This window comes from Caloenas nicobarica, chromosome 31 (assembly GCF_036013445.1).
Source record: "Caloenas nicobarica isolate bCalNic1 chromosome 31, bCalNic1.hap1, whole genome shotgun sequence".
Taxonomy (NCBI): Eukaryota; Metazoa; Chordata; class Aves; order Columbiformes; family Columbidae; genus Caloenas; species Caloenas nicobarica.
Genome location: NC_088275.1, coordinates 656,323 through 671,504, shown reverse-complemented (window position 1 = coordinate 671,504; position 15,182 = coordinate 656,323). Strand labels below are relative to the sequence as shown.

General features: G+C 66.7%; 3 protein-coding genes across 3 annotated transcripts; 1 reads left to right on the top strand and 2 right to left on the bottom strand.

Annotated features, from left to right (window-relative positions):
- Nucleotides 1-253: 253 nt before the first annotated feature.
- METTL25B (methyltransferase like 25B) lies at nucleotides 254-3,192 on the top strand. The gene is made up of 6 exons (XM_065653593.1): nucleotides 254-547; nucleotides 620-910; nucleotides 1,653-1,715; nucleotides 1,788-2,506; nucleotides 2,574-2,761; nucleotides 2,828-3,192. The coding sequence occupies exons 1-6, from the start codon at nucleotides 443-445 to the stop codon at nucleotides 3,094-3,096; spliced, it is 1,635 nt and encodes a 544-aa protein (XP_065509665.1). The 5' UTR covers nucleotides 254-442; the 3' UTR covers nucleotides 3,097-3,192.
- Nucleotides 3,164-4,778, bottom strand: MRPL24 (mitochondrial ribosomal protein L24). Its single transcript, XM_065653595.1, has 6 exons — nucleotides 4,582-4,778; nucleotides 4,031-4,303; nucleotides 3,859-3,954; nucleotides 3,675-3,778; nucleotides 3,454-3,584; nucleotides 3,164-3,364 (listed from the first exon to the last, which is right to left on the bottom strand). Exons 2-6 carry the CDS (start codon nucleotides 4,208-4,210, stop codon nucleotides 3,228-3,230), a joined length of 648 nt encoding a protein of 215 aa, XP_065509667.1. The 5' UTR covers nucleotides 4,211-4,303; nucleotides 4,582-4,778; the 3' UTR covers nucleotides 3,164-3,227.
- Nucleotides 4,779-5,501: 723 nt separating this feature from the next.
- On the bottom strand, nucleotides 5,502-12,393 carry HDGF (heparin binding growth factor). Its single transcript, XM_065653578.1, has 6 exons — nucleotides 12,001-12,393; nucleotides 6,769-6,845; nucleotides 6,502-6,640; nucleotides 6,248-6,430; nucleotides 5,989-6,179; nucleotides 5,502-5,826 (listed from the first exon to the last, which is right to left on the bottom strand). Exons 1-6 carry the CDS (start codon nucleotides 12,085-12,087, stop codon nucleotides 5,820-5,822), a joined length of 684 nt encoding a protein of 227 aa, XP_065509650.1. The 5' UTR covers nucleotides 12,088-12,393; the 3' UTR covers nucleotides 5,502-5,819.
- Nucleotides 12,394-15,182: the final 2,789 nt, after the last annotated feature.

The following is a 15,182-nucleotide window of genomic DNA, read 5'->3' as shown; positions in this document are numbered from 1 at the left end:
CGCGTGACGTCATGACCCAGGGGTGCTTCACCGGGTGACGTCATCACCGGGTGACGTTATGGCCACTGAGGGGTGTCAGGGCCTGGTGATGTCACAGCACTGTGAGGTCACAGCCAGACGGGGGGGGGGGGATCCTGGGGTGACATCACATCCCCAGGGGACACGCCCCATGGTGACATCACATCCTCAGCGGACACGCCCCGTGGTGACGTCACATCCCCAGGGGACACGCCCCAGGTGACGTCACATCCCCAGGGGACACGCCCCATGGTGACATCACATCCTTAGGGGACACGCCCCGGGTGACGTCACATCCCCAGGGGACACGCCCCATAGTGACATCACATCCTTAGGGGACACGCCCCGGGTGATGTCACATCCCCAGGGGACACGCCCCGTGGTGACGTCACATCCTCAGCGGAAACGCCCCGGGTGACCCCCCATGGCGGCCCCGCCGCGCCCCGCCCTGCAGCGGGAGCAGCGCCGAGCGGCCGACATCATCCGCCTGCTGTCGCTGTACCGCCCGCTGCTCGACGCCTCCGTCGTCGTGAGTGTCCCCGCGGCCCCCCCGCGGCCCCGCGCCCCGCGCCGCCGCCCCCCCTGACCCCTCTCCCCACAGGATTTCTTCGCCGAGGGGCTGTGGGCGCAGCTGCCCCCGCGCTGGCAGGCGGCTCTGGCCACCGCGCCCCCCCCGGCGCTGGCCCGGCTGCTGCTGGGGGGCCGGGGGGGCGCGGGGGCCGCGTGGCCCCTGTCCCTCTTGGCCTTCGCCGCCGCCGCGCGCGCCCTGGCCTTCCCGCGGGGACGCTCCGGGGGGGCCCCGCGCCCGCCCTGCCAGAGCCTCCGCCTGCACCCCCTGCTGCGCCGCCACGTCAAGCCCAAGAAACAGCACGAGATCCGGCGCCTGGGGAAGGTCGGTGCCCCCCCCGCACCCCCGGTGACCCCCAAACTCCCTGCAAACCCCTGATCTCCGTGCGACTCCCCCCACTCCCTGTGACCCCCCCAAAATCCCTCTGACCCCCCCAAACTCCCATTAACCCCCCCAAACCCCCAAAGTCCCTGCGACTCCTGAACTCTTTGCAACCCCCTCGAACTCCCTGTGACCCCCCCACTCCCTGTGACCCCCACAAAATCCCTCTGACCCCCCAAACTCCCATTAACCCCCCAAGCCCCTGCAAACCCCCAACTCCCTGCGACTCCCAAACTCTTTGCAACCCCCCCAAACTCCCTGTGAGCCCCCAAATTCCCTGCAAATCCCCACACTCCCTGTGACCCCCACAAAATCCCTCTGACCCCCAAACTCCCATGAACCCCCCCAAAGCCCCAAACTCCCTGCGACTCCTGAACTCTTTGCAACCCCCCCGAACTCCCTGTGACCCCCCCACTCTGTGTGACCCCCACAAAATCCCCGACCCCCCAAACTCCCATTAACCCCCCCAAGCCCCTGCAAACCCCCAAACTCCCCATGAGCTCCCAAAACTCCCCATGATGCCCCCAAACACTATGTGATCCCCAGAAAATCCTCGCAACCCCCCCAAACTCCCTGCAACCGCCATAGAATCCCTGTGAGCCCCCAAACTCGCTGTGACCCCCCCAAACTCTGTGTGGCCCCCCCGCAGCCTCCCTGTGACCCCGCAGCGTCCCTCTCCCCGCAGCTGCTGCAGCGCCTGTCCCAGGCCACCGGCTGTGACCGCGTTGTGGACGTCGGAGCGGGGCAGGTAGGAGTGAGGGAATTTGGGGGGGCCCTGGCATGTTCCCCCCGCCAAGCTGAGCACGTGTCCCCTCCCCAGGGCCACCTCTCGCGTTTCTTGGCCTTCGGCCTCGGCTTGTCCGTCACGGCGGTGGAGGGTGACGCCCGCCTGGCCGCCATGGCCGAGCGCTTCGACTGCGAGCTGCTGCAGGAGCTGGCAAAAAGAGGGGTGCCGGGAAACGAGGGGCCCCCCCGGCGCTGCCAGAAGCCCCCCCGCCACCCCCCGCCTCCCCTCACCCCCCGGGGCCCGTGCCATGTGCCCGGTCACCTGGACCCCGGGGCTCCCTGGGGGGAATTCCTGCTGCCCCCCGACCCCCCGGGGCCGGGTCCCGCTGCCCGGAACCCACTGGGGGGCACGGGGGGGCAGCGGATGCTGGTGACGGGGCTGCACGCCTGCGGGGACCTCAGCCCGGCCCTGCTGCGCCACTTTGCCCGCAGCCCGGCCGTGGCCGCCGTGGCCTCGGTGGCCTGTTGCTACATGAAGCTCTCCACCCCGCCGCAGCCCCCTGGGTGCCCCCCCGGGTACCCCCTGAGCGCCGCAGTGACGGCGTTACCGGGCCACGCACTCTCATACCGGGCGCGCGAGGCCGCCTGCCACGCGCTGGAGGAGTTTGTGGGGCGGCTGGGGACGGGCAGCGCGTCCCTGCGCGTCCACTGCTACCGTGCTGCGCTCGAGAGCCTGATCCGCGCGGCCGACCCGGCGCAGCGGCGCCCGCGGGTGCAGACCGTCCGCAAGGCGCACGCCCTCAGCTTCCCCCAGTGAGTTTGGGCTTGGGGACACCCCCGTCCCCGCTTTTTCAGCCCCCTGAGCGGCGTTTTCCCGCAGATACGCGCGCCTGGGGCTGCCCCGCGTGGGGCTGGACCCGGCCGCGGTGCCGCTGGACTCGGCGGCCGTGGGGGCCATGCTGGAGCAGCAGCACAAGGTCGTGGCGTTTCTGAGCCTGGTGCTGCTGCTGGCACCGCTGGTGGAGACGCTGATCCTCCTGGACCGGCTGCTCTACCTGCGGGAGCAAGGTGGGGAGCGGGGGCCAGCGGGGGGGGGCGGTGGTGGTGCCAGGACTGACCCCCCTATCCCCACAGGTTTCCATTGCGCCCTCATCCCCCTGTTCGACCCGCTGTTCTCCCCGCGGAACCTGGTGCTGGTGGCGGCGCGGACACCCCTGGGCGCGGTGCTGGCGGGGCTGGACGGGGACGAGGACAGTGGTGAGGACAGCGGCGAGGACGGCGGTGAGGATGGGGACAGCGGTGAGGACGGGGACAGCGGTGAAGACAAAGATGCGGCAGGGGCAGAGCCCCCCGGGGAGCGGCAGAGCCCCCCTGCTCCCGGTGCTGGGTGTGAACCACAATAAATCTGGGATTTATTGAGCCCAGGGCTCAGCCTGAGTTGGGGGCCACCCCGAAAGCACCACAAACAGGGAAAATAAAGGGGTGTTTTTATTGCAGAGCCTGGGGGGTTCCATTTCTCCCCAGTCTCTCCCAGTTAATACCAGTAGGATTTCTTGGGCCGGCGTGTCTCCACAATCCCCATGGCGTCCATGATCTCCTCCTCGAAGGTCTTCAGTGACGGCGAATACGTCTTCTCCAGCGCGTCCTTCACCGTCGTGTCCTTGGGGCCGTCTGCACACAGCCGAGGGGACAGCGCTGAGGCCGCGTCCCCGCCCCGAGGGCCACCAGCCGCCCCCACTGTCCCCTGCGTCCCCGCTCACCGATCCACTGCTCGGGGACGATGCCGTCCCGGCGCTCCCGCAGGGGCAGGGGGATGATGCGGCCACTGCGCAGGGACACGCGGACGCGCTCGCCCTCCTCCGTGTATCGCCACTCCACCTCCGTCGGCTTCCTGCCGGCAGCGAGCGGGGGGGGCTCAGGACCCACTCAGGGGGTCAGGACCCCCTGTGGGGTCCCCTCGTCCCCCCGCTGCAGCCGTTACCGGTCCTCGGGGTCCACCAGCGAGATCTGGCTGAGCAGCAGCGGCGCCTCGCTGGCGATGTACGTCCCAGCGTACTTGGCCGTTCGGTTGACATAGCGGTAGTGCTGTGACAGACGCGGAGGGGTCACCCACAGCCCGGGTGTCCCCCCCCAGCACGGTGACACCTCCCCAGCTCCAGCCTCACCGTGTTCAGTCCTTCCACCACCACCCAGTTCCGGGCGCGCACGACCTGGGTGACCATCGCTTGCTTCCCCGCATCCTTCCCAACCAGGACCTGGACCTGCGGCGGAGGGAGGGGGGTCAGGGTGGCCCCCCCAGCCTGGCCGTCATCCTCGGGGGGGGCCTGGGGCACTCACCGTGTCCCCACGAAACACCTTCCAGTCCTCCCTGGCAATGGGCTCCACGAAGATCTTGTTGCGGCGCTGGCCGGGAGGGTTGCGGCGCTGGGCGGCCGCGGTTTCGGGGCGCCAGGTGCCATGGCGGTAGCCGGGGGGGATGCGCAGCCGCCCCGCGCACAGCAGGGCCGAGAGCCGCATGGTGCTGGGGGGGCGGTCAGGGGGGCACAGGGAACTCCCTCACACCCGCCGGGGTGATGGGCCTCGAAGGAACGTGGTGGGAACCCAGGCGTCCTGCAGAGACCCCACCCCAAAAGGGACCCAGGCGTCCTGCAGAGACCCCACCCCAAAAAGGGACCCAGGCATCCTGCAGAGACCCCACCCCAAAAAGGGACCCAGGCGTCCTGCAGAGACCCCACCCCAAAAGGGGACCCAGGCGTCCTGCAGAGACCCCCCCCACCTCCAAAGGGGACCCAGGCGTCCTGCAGAGACCCCACCCCCAAAGGGGACCCAGGCGTCCTGCAGAGACCCCACCCCCAAAGGGGACCCAGGCGTCCTGCAGAGACCCTCACCTCTAAAGGGGACCGAGGCGTCCTGCAGAGACCCCACCCCAAAGGGGACCCAGGCGTCCTGCAGAGACCCCCGGGCAGGGCCCCGGGTGTCCCGCAGCACCCCCCGCCCGCCGCAGGCCCCGCAGGCCGCGCTCCCCGTTCACCTCCGCGCTCTCTCCCGCGCTGGCGCAGAGGGCGGGGCGGAAGGGCGGGGCTTGCCGCGGTGCACGCCGGGACACGTAGTCCCGCGGGGCGCGCTGGGAGCCGTAGTCCGCAGCCCCGCCCCCTGGCGCGGTGCACCCTGGGAGCGGCCGCGGGCGGGTTAAAGGGCGGTGGCCGGGGCGCGGGGCACGCCGGGAGGCGCGGGGCACGCCGGGAGCTGTAGTCCGCGGCCTGTCCCGGCGGCCCCAGCCGGGCCTGCGGCGGCCCCGGCCTTTCCGCGACGGACTGTCCGCTTTCCCGCACCCCCGGCCCGGCAGCTCCCCAGGCGGGGCCTGGGCCGTCCCCGGGGCCGCAGCCCGGGCAGCCGGGAGCTGTAGTCCCGCGTTGGCGCTGGCTCCCGGCCAGGCCTCCATTTTCTGCCGCGGGAGCCGCCGCCGCCCGGGGCCGCGGGGGGGCCGGGATGAGATGGACGCTCAGCCCCGGGCCGGACCCGCACTCCCGCCCGGGCCCCGCACACCCGCCCGGGCCCGCCCCGCAGCGGTGCTTCCCCGCAGAATTGTGTTGGTTTATTTTATTAAAAGCCTCCCCTCTGAAAACCGTCCCCCCCACCTCTCTCCTGCAACCATTTCTCTCCCCAGTACCAGCCCAGTTTAGTCCAGTCTCTTCTCGCGTTTCCTTCTGCTCCCCATCCAGCCCCCAACAACGCGGGGGCACCGGGGCCGCGTCCCCCCCGCCGCGGGGTCCGAACAGCCCTGGGAGGGAGAGGCCGGCGGAACCGCTTTAAAAAGGCAGAATCGCTTTTATTTCAAATCAACTGATCAGCCCCCTAGAAATCACTAATACAAAGCATGCGCCCCGCGACGGCGGGGCCGGGAGATGCGGGTCGGTTCAGGGGTTCGTGTTACCGGGTTTCTCTTCATTTTCTCTCTCTCTCTCTCTTTTTTTTTTTTTAATTTTCTGTTTAAAAATTTTCAATTTTCGGTTTATTTCTCTTGTCCGGAGCTACGGACGCGATGAGCCGACGAGGGCGAGACGGGGCAGCACCCAGGGAGCCCAGCGGGGCCGGGGCCGGCGGGATCAGCTCACCAGGGAGGCCGCTACGGGCTGCAGGAGCCGAGAACAGACCCCGGCACTCGGTCACGGAGCCGCCGGTGACACCGGAACCCCCCTCTCCACGTCACCGGGGACGTCCCCCCGTGCCCGGGGTGGGGGGTGGGCAGGGAGGAGCCCGGGGGTTGGGGATGGGGGTCACGGCACCACCCTCACCTCTCCTTGTGGTCTCTGACCTCCTCCTTGCCCTCCTGCTTGGCTTCGTTGGCGTCCGGCGCGCTGGCGGCGTCGCTGTTCTTCTCCCCTTCGGCCGGGTTGGGTTTCGCCTCCTCTTTGGGGGCCTCTTCGTTTTCTACCTTCTTCTCCCCTTCCTGCCCCTCCGCCTCCTTGGTGCGTTTGGGGGAGTCCTGGGTGGGGGAGATCGGCTCAGCCCAGCCCTGGACCCCCCCGGCCCGTGTCCTTGACGTCCCCCTACCTCCAAAGCATCTTCCGCTTTCCTCTTGCTCCCGCCTTTCTCGTTCTTCTCCTTGGACTGCTCGTCGATCACCAGCTTCCCCTCCTCGTCGCTGCTCCCCTCCGCGTTACCCTTCTTCTCCCCGTCGCCCTCCGGCTCCCGCTGCGGCTCTGCGTCCTCGGGGCAGCTCTTCTTCTGGGTGGGCTGGGGGGACACGGGGACTCAGAGGGGTCCCGGGAAGGGGGAACCAGGGGGGACAAGGGGACAGGACCCACCTGGTAGCCGGAGGCTTTGACGGTGGGGTTGTTCTCGATCTCCCACAACCCTTCACTGAACCCTTTCCGCTTGTTGGGTTTCCCGAACTTCTCCTTGCATTCTTCGTAGGGGAAGAGGTCTTTGGGCCCCAGGAATGCCCTGTGCGGGGGAGCACAAGCAGTGAGGGACTGCAGCCGGGGGGGGGTCTCGCCTCTCCCCGAAACCCCTGCCCGGTAGAGGGGTCGATCCGTCAGTGCCCCCCCGGCCCCAGCTCCGGCTCCACTCACGTTTCGTGGGTCCCAAAGAAGAAGACTTGGTATTTATTGGAGGAGGATTTTACTGCAGCTTCTGGCATCTCGTCAATCTGTGCGACACAAGGACGGGGTGAGGACTGGGGGGGGAAGCAGAGCCCAGCTCTCCCCCCGACACGCGAGTGTCCCGGGCACCGTATCGAACCAACCAACACAGGGGAGGGAAGAAAACACAATTCCTGGGGAATCCACCCACCGTGGCACCGCACGCAAGCACAGCAGTTAATAAAACATAGGGCTGTGAACACGGGTGCTGTGGGGCTCCCCGTGTCCCCCCACGGGGACAGCCGAGGGGTGGCCGCCGTAAGCTCTTGTCTAGACTGGCTCAGACATTTTTAACTCAGCAAATTTGTGCCGGTGAAGCCAGAGGCGTCACCTCCTGCCCGCGGCAGGGATGGGGAAACGCCAGGAGGTGCCGGGGTGCCCGTTGACACTGTCCCACTGTGGGGACCCCCGTGCCGAATTAGTGTCACCGGCCACGGTGGGAGCACCCGGACGGAGGGTGCACGAGCAGCCGGCACCGACCCCCCCGGCAGGTGCCATTTCACCGAGCGTGAGTATTCCCGAGGCGCCACGCGGGAACACAGTGAAAGCGACTCCGGCTGCTTTTTATAGCATCTAAAAATAACCCCCCAGCTCCAGCCGGCGCGAGGAGCGTGGCCATAAATTCCCCGAGAAAACCTCGGAGGGAGGTGAAGGAGCCGGGGGGTGCGGGCAGGGGCTGGGGCCAGCGCGTCGCCCAGCACGACGGTGCCAGCGCCCCGGGTCCCGTTCCTGGCGAGCTGCTGACTCACGGCACAGCCTTTGCCAAGTCACTGCCACCCTTGGTGCTCGCCGAGCCTCAGTTTCCCCAGCCGGCTGGGCTGCCACCGGGCTTCCTTTGCTACCCTCCTACTCCCGGCACATCACCGCGTGGTTCCAAATCTGACGCTCAAGGGCCGGCCTGGCCAAGGGTTTCTCCCGGTTTCATTCCCAGAGCTGGGAACACCGTGCAGCTTCATCCCCGGACACCCGGGAACCGACACTGCGCAGTGCCGGCCGGCGATGCCGGCGCGGGGCTCCGTGCAGGCACTGGGACGCGATGGGCAGCGTGACGGCCCGTGCGCGGGAGCCGGACTGGGGTGGGACGTGTCTCTGTGCCGTCCCCGCTGCCCAAATGTGGTTTGGGGCATCCAGAGCCTCCTCCTGCCCACATCCACGCTGCGTTGTGGGATCGGTGACACGTCTCTGCTCTCTGGCACCCCGGGGCTCCCGGCACCGCTGTCCTGCCCCAAAGCCCCCAGTCCCCACTGGGCCCCCCCGGTGCACACAGGCGCTTCAGGAGCAGGGATGGGGCGCGCGGGGACGGTCCCGGCCCACGCACAGCTTGGTCTGACCCTCGCACCAGCCACCGCACCCCGCGGGAACCCGCCCGCCCGCGTTGCCACCGCGGCCGCCGGGAGCGGTGGCTCCGTCCCCGCACGGCACGGCCGGGGTGGCCGTGAGAGGATGAGCCAGAGGGGCGGCCGCCAGCCCGGCCGGGCAGGGGATGCTTCACTGCAAGTTTCCCCCAGTCGCTCCCCAGATGATGCGTCCAAGGCCCCACCAGCCCTGAAGACCCCAGGTGAGGACACGGCTCCCCCAAGCCCCTCATGGTGCCGGGGCCCTGGTGGAGATCCCCCGGCTTTGCCATTCCCCGGCTATTTTTAAACCCTCCTTCCCTGAGGAAAGGCGGCACAGGCGGCATCAAAGGCAGCGGGGACGGGGACGGCTGCCCCACGGCACCGGTGACCCCAAGCCCACCGCCGCCTGTCCCCGTCCCCACACCAGGAACCGCCCTTGGCCAAGGTCGCGCCATGGCCGGGGGACGGGCAGCGCTGGGCCTGGTGCTGCGAAAACCTCATGGTGAAGCCACACGACGGGCAGAACCCACCGCAAGCGACAGCCCCTTATCTGCCCCTTCTGCACCCAAACCCCGTCCCTGCAGGAGGGGCCGCGGCAGCTCTATCTGCAGGGGCAGCCGGGGTGCGGTGGGATACGGGGACACTGGGATGCCGGTAGCGAGGGCAGAAACCCCCCCGGAGGGCTGGGAAGGGGCTGGGGCTGTTCAGAAACCCCCCACTCCTCGGAGACCCCCCCCAGGCTGCCAAACCACGGCGGGAGCAGAGGGCGCACGGCTCCCCGGGCAGCCGGGGCTCGAGGCGCTGCCGCCTGTTTGTCCAGTGTCTGTTTGTCCATCCCTGGCGCTCGCCACAGAGGTGGCAAGGGGGGGTTAAAGGTCTGTGGTGCTGGGTGAAAGTCCACATGTGCCCGTCGCCATTCCCCTGCCAGCTCCTGCGAATGGCACCGGTGCCACCAGCTCGTCCTTGCCCAGAGACCCACGGACCACAGGGCTGGGGGGGGGTCTGAAAACAAGAGGCTGGGACAGGCCCCCTGGGGGGGAAGCTGTGGAGCGTGGCAGGGGAGCAGCAGGCACGTACCCCCGTGCGGACTCTGTCCCCAACCTCTGCACTTGACCTTTGCAACTGGTCCCCGGCGCACGAGAGGAGCAGCCGACCTGGCATCAGCCCCGGCAACCCCGGCAGCACCAGGAGCCGGGACCAACCCACCCCTGCCTCAGTTTCCCCACTGCTGGACGAAGGCCGGCGGGAAGCGGAATTACTGAGTTAATTCCTGTGGGTCACACACGACTCAAAAAGCACAAGGCGGGGGCGCATGCAGCTGGGCTGTGGGTCTGGGGCACCCCCGAGCCCCACGGCCGTACCCACGCACCGACCTGGGGCTCACCCGGCCCGCTGTCCCCAGCCCCAAGGGACATCACTGCAGCCCCATCCCAGCTGGCGCGGCCCCGGTAGCGCGACACGGGGCACAGCCCTGCGGGGCGAGGGGGGGACAGCCCTGGCTCCCCCTGACCAGCAATAAACTGCCCGGTTTCTTCTCGAAACCGTGGCAAAGTGTACGGCTGCCCGGCAGCGAGGAGCCCTCGGCCGCACCGAACACTGGTGACGGGGACAGGAGATACTCAGGGACAGGGACGCCAGCGGTGCTGAGAGCGGCGCTGGGACCCCCCGCTGCTGCACCGGTCCCTGCCGCGCTCCTCACCGTCCTGGGGGGCTGTAAATGAGCGATGGCCTACGAGGAAAGGAAAATAAAAGGGCTGCGGGTCCGGCCCCAGCATGGGGGGAAGCACCAGCGGGTGGGTGACCGGAGGGTCCCAGCGGTGGGGACCCCCCAGAGGCACGAGTGCCGCCCCAGAGCACAGCCCGGGGGAATCGGTCCCCGTCCCCGCGGTGGCCCCGGCTCCGTCCCCTCCATTTCTCCCAGTCGCCTTCTCCTCCTGCTCCAACCACACCTGGCTGGAAACAAATATCGCAGGGGACGCCACGGGCCGGGTAACGTTTCATCAGAGCAGCTGATTAGTCACGGGCAAACCCTGCGGCTGCTCCCGGCCTGGATTAGTCACCGCGGGGAGGGCAGCACCCCAAAACCCCCCGGCCCACCCCCAAACCCCCCACCTCTTTCGGGGGGACAAAACCCACTCCCCACCCCCCCGAAATGCTCCGGTGGCGCTGAAACCCGAGCGGGCTCGGCCCGCTGGCGCTAATTTGGGCTCAGCCCAAGCCGGTGTCACCCCCCTGTCCCCAGGGACACCCCCTTAGAGGGGCTTTTTTTTTTTTTTTTTTTTTTTTGGGAAGCGGGGGCCAGAGCGGCGGGGAGCAGCTCGTTGTCCCCCCCGGGGGACGCGGTGGCTCCGCTGGCTCCTCCTCGCCAAAGCCGCTTTCCAACGCGCCGGGGGCCGGTGCCAAAGCTGCTGGGCTCCCCACCCCCCCCCCCGGCTCCCCACCCCCCAACCCCGGCTCCCCCACCCCCCCCCGGCTCCCCCACCCCCCCCGGGCCTCCCCGCCAGACCCAACAAACCAAACAAAAGTTATTCAGCCCCGAGAAGGGAGGAGGGGACGGGATGGGGGGGGGGACCCTCGGCCTTTAAAGCCTGTCGGGTTTTGCCGTTTCGCTGTGATTTGGGGTTTGCTGGGGTGGGGGGTGGGGGGGGAGGGCGGGGGTCGCACGCACTACAAGGGAATTTTAAACTACATCATCGACCGCTTGCAAAAATAACCAGCGACGTTTTTCTGTCGCCAGAGCTTCCTCCCCCCCGGCCGAGATGCTTCATCCCCGGGGACCAGGCTGCTGGTACCGCCCCCCCCCCCCCCAGCACCCCCCTAAAGATGCTCGGGACCCCCCCGCATCCACACGGTGCCCAGGACCCTGCCCCGGTGTGAGCCGGGGGGGGCGGCGGCGGGTCCGGCACACGCGGGGGGGGGGGGGGGGTGAGCACCCCACCGTGCCCCCCCCCCACCCGGCCTGGTGTGTCCCCCCCGCTCTGTCCCAAGTTCTCGGTAATTCTATTGCTTTTTCAAGCCAGACGCCGCTGGCACCGGTTTGGCACCCGGGGGGGGGCACCCGCTGGTGAAGCCAGGAGGATGGGGGTGGGGGGGGTGGATAATCCCAACCCCCCCCCCCCGCTCACCCCCAAACCGTCGGTGAAGCGCAGCAGCAGGTCCACAGCGTGGGAACAACGTGTCACTGCCCCCCCCCGCGACAACTCGACGGGTGGGGGGGGGGGGCCCACGTGGGAATTGGGTGATTCACCCCCTGGGTGATACTGGGGGGGGGTCCCCGTGGGGTGGGGGGGGGCACGGGCTGGCGGCCTCGTGCTCCGGCGCAGGTTGGGCCGGGGTTACGGCCTCGTCCCTCTGCACGGGGCGAGGGGGGGGCCCGTCCCGCCCCCGTGACACGGAGCAGGAGCAGCGTGGGGGGTGGAGGGGGGGGGGGGTCCCCACTGCCACGCGGTGGCAAAAGCCACGCGGTCCCCCCCCCGCGACCCCCCCACCTGTCTCCTTCCTCCCCCCCCACAGGGAAATGAATGCGGGCCCCAGTTGGGGGGGGGGGGGGAGCTGGGCCGTAGTTTCCAATACATTAACCCCCCGCTCAGAAAAAATAAAATAACCAGAAAGCGCTTCCCCCCCCCACCCCCCCCGGTACCGAATCACCCCCAGCCCCGCCCGCGGGGCCCGGCCTTATATAAGGGGCCGGTAAAGTTGGATCCAACCGAAAACCGGCACCATCGCCCCCCCCAGGCCTGACCCCGCTTCCCCCCCCGGGACACCGGCCGCGTTATGCAACCCGGAGCAGCGGGGGGGTCCCCTGGCCGCCCCCCCCGCGCCTTACCCGGGCAGGCCAGTGCGGATAACCCTTCATCTTGGCGAAAACCAGGTCCCCGCATTTATATTCCTTCTGCCGGTTGGACCGGGACATCTTTGCTGGCGGCTCCTCCCGGGAACGGGGAGGGGGGGGCGGGGGGGGGACAGAGGAGGGAGGGGGTTAAGGGTGAAGTTTAGGAGGCAAAAACCCGGCCGAGGCTGGGATTAAAGGAGGGGGGGGGGGGGAATTAAAATAATAAGAAAAAAAAGGGGGAGGAGGGGAAGCAGGGCGGCTCCTGCCCCCCAGCGCGGGGAGCCCGGGGGGGGCGGCGGTGGCCCCGGCCTAGGAGCGGCGCGGCGCGGCGGGCCCGAGCCCCATGCGGTTGTTTGTGTTTGAATTCAATTGCTCCCTCCCTCCGCCACCCCCCCCTTCCTCCTCCTCCTCCTCCTCCTCCTCCTCCTCCTGCTGCCGGTGAATGCGCTCGGGTTCGGCAGCGCTGCCTGGCGCCCCCCCCGCGGTGCTGGGGGGGGGGGGGGCCGCTGCGAAATGATGGGGGGGGGGGTTTGGTTCTCCCCCCCCCCCAAAATGACACCTCTCCCCCCCAAAAAATCCAATTAATAATAAAAAAATATCCAGCTGCAGGTGGCTTTGGGAGTCCGGGGGGGGGGCGGACACATGGTGTGACTGGGGGGGGGGGAGCGTGGATGTGTCACGAGGGACGGGGACACGCACGACACGAGGGACAGGCTGGGAATGGAGGGGTCCGGGGTGTCAGGAACCGTTTAAAACCGGTATCAAGCCGCTGTAGCGGCATCCACAAAGCGCCACGTCCCGCCTGCGGCTGGGTGTGTTGTGGGAGAGAAACGCCAGCCTTTGAAAAGGACAAAAATTAAAAATTTCGGAACGTTCACCGCCCAAGCGCCCTGGGCGCGCTGCCCCGTTCGCCTGAAGCTGAAGAGGCAGCGCGTTTTTCTGCAGAAATACCCTGTTCTGCAAAGCCCGGCCTTGGGGCGCCGGGATTACTCACTTTGCACAAATTCAGCACAAAGGGAAATCTTCGCGTGCTGGGGGGCCGGGGGTGACTAAGTCACGGGATGAGTAAACCGTCACCTCTATCTCCTTCCACCCCCAGCGCTGCCGCTCGACTCGTCCCAGGTTCAGACTAAAACCAGCGGAGCTGCCGGTGCTGGGGGTTTCCTCGTGAGGGTGCCGGGGACGTTGCGCCAGCTCCTCCTGGATGCCACAGGCTGTAGGCCTGGCTTAGCCAAACACTTGTGATTAGATTAAGCGTGGATTAGGCCGTTCGCAAGACCAGAACCTTCAACATGGCCTAGCAGGGTTCCTGGGCTGGACTCTTTTCCTTCCACCCCGCCTGTGCTTTCCTTGGCTTAATTTCTCCTAACGAGCCGCAAAATAACACAAATAAATAATCGGAGGGGTCCCAGCTGAGAGCAGGACTCTGCTGCCCAGGGGTGAGGCCCCAGGCCCGAGGAATCTGTAGCTTAAGCAGAAAAGATGACAAAGGGCGAGAGAAAAACAAAGATTTCTCGCTCCTTCCACACGGCGCGAGTTCAAACGCGGTCTGTCCCATCTCTGCCGGCGTGCGTGTTGATTCTCCTCCGCGCGAAGAAGTGAAGGATGCCGCGCAGAGCGGCTCGGGGTGGTTTAACCCGCCTGAGGTTTCACTGATTTTCTTGTCAAACAGACCCAGACAGTTCTGAAGCAGTAAAAAAAAAATCTGCCAGGGAGATCCCAACACATCCAGAGGATTTCAGCCCAACGGGGGACCCGATCTACAAAAAAAATCCCCGTTTCTGTCATAGCGTGGCTGTTCTTGGGTTTGTTTTCCGTGAGATGTGGGGAGCGGGCGGGCAGAGGAAGGGGCTGAAACCTCTGTCACGCAATTTGGGGCTCCTGACCAGGGGTTCCCCCTATAAATCACCGCACACACGCACTGAGGGACACGACTACGAGCCCCTACCCCAGCGCAGACAGTGTCCCAGGGGAAGGGACACAAAGAAAAGCTGGACCTTGCGCGAGCCCAACCGGCCCCGCGGCCGCGGGAGGATCCTCCTCGGTGTCCTTGGGTCGGTATCGCTCGGCTTTGCTCTTCCAGGCCTCAGCTGTGTAAAGAGTGACGGGGAAAAAAATGTACCTGGAAGTGTCACAGCAGCTGAAAAGCGCACTAGACATCCCACTCGCTCCCAGAGGCCTCAATGCCTATTTTTAATACAGTATTTTTTATATTAATCAGCGCTGGAGAACAGGGCGGGAGGGGTGGGACGGGGCACGCCGGGCGGGTGTCACACCATTTGGAACAGTGATGTCCAAGGGCACCGCAGGCCACGCTTCTCATTTATCGCGGTTTTGCTTTAATTACTTCTGCTACTTGGCGGCAGTTGGGCAAATGACTTCCTTCAGCTTCGCGTGAAGGACCCAAATTCAGAGCCCGGCTCTGTTCTCGTTGAGGCCAGAACGAACCAGAAGGAGGTCGCTGGAGCCCGACCTCGGCTCAGCCAAGCGCCGAAGGAATAAACCAGCGTGAGGGAGCCCTGGATGCGCCGGGAGAGACCCCCCATCCGCACCCGCTAGAGAAACCTCCCGCCTGCGAGGAGCCGCTGGCGCAGGAATGTTGTTTTTACAACGGATCCGGCACCCGACGCCGGTGGGGGAAGGACTGAGAGACATCACCGTGAACCCTTAATGTAAAATGAAGTCTCTTCGATCTAATCCTGGAATGAAACCGGTTATTTAAAAAGTTAAGGTAGGGGGAAGGAACCAAAAAGCCAGGAACCTGTATTTTAAGGTGAAGGGGTTGTTAGAATTAGACGGGTGAGGCGGGTAAACTGAGGCAGGGTCGGGTGGTTTGTAAACCCTGCAGCACCGACCCCTGGGGAACAGGGGAGCGAAACTGCGGCCGCGATTTGGGGGGATAAAAGCGGGGGCTTTTTGCCCTGTTCCGTTAATAAAATCTGCTTTGCTGAGAGACCCTGCCTGGGCCTATTCTCTTGGCGAGGCGCTTGTTTCCTGCGCACCGAGCCCGGGCCTGTTGTATTGGCCTATGTAGTAAACGTTAGAGCGACCTAGTGATTCCTGTTGCTAGTTAAATGAGATGGCAGGTGGCTCATGCTATTGATAAGGATGTTCTGAGTCTATTTTGAGGAAACCGGCTGTAGCGAAACACAGGAACAAATAAATCGTGGACTGAA

Bases quoted from the DNA above. Each gene is read 5' to 3' on its own strand.
- METTL25B (XM_065653593.1), top strand. From the start codon at position 443: ATGGCGGCCCCGCCGCGCCCCGCCCTGCAGCGGGAGCAGCGCCGAGCG. The intron at 548-619 runs GTGAGTGTCCCC...CTCTCCCCACAG, and splicing joins TGCTCGACGCCTCCGTCGTC to GATTTCTTCGCCGAGGGGCT. The intron at 911-1,652 runs GTCGGTGCCCCC...CTCTCCCCGCAG, and splicing joins AGATCCGGCGCCTGGGGAAG to CTGCTGCAGCGCCTGTCCCA.
- MRPL24 (XM_065653595.1), bottom strand. From the start codon at position 4,210: ATGCGGCTCTCGGCCCTGCTGTGCGCGGGGCGGCTGCGCATCCCCCCC. The intron at 3,955-4,030 runs GTGAGTGCCCCA...CCTCCGCCGCAG, and splicing joins AGGTGTTTCGTGGGGACACG to GTCCAGGTCCTGGTTGGGAA. The intron at 3,365-3,453 runs GTGAGCGGGGAC...GGCTGTGTGCAG, and splicing joins CGTCCCCGAGCAGTGGATCG to ACGGCCCCAAGGACACGACG.
- HDGF (XM_065653578.1), bottom strand. From the start codon at position 12,087: ATGTCCCGGTCCAACCGGCAGAAGGAATATAAATGCGGGGACCTGGTT. The intron at 6,846-12,000 runs GTAAGGCGCGGG...TGTGTCGCACAG, and splicing joins ATCCGCACTGGCCTGCCCGG to ATTGACGAGATGCCAGAAGC. The intron at 6,431-6,501 runs GTGGGTCCTGTC...GTGTCCCCCCAG, and splicing joins TCAAAGCCTCCGGCTACCAG to CCCACCCAGAAGAAGAGCTG.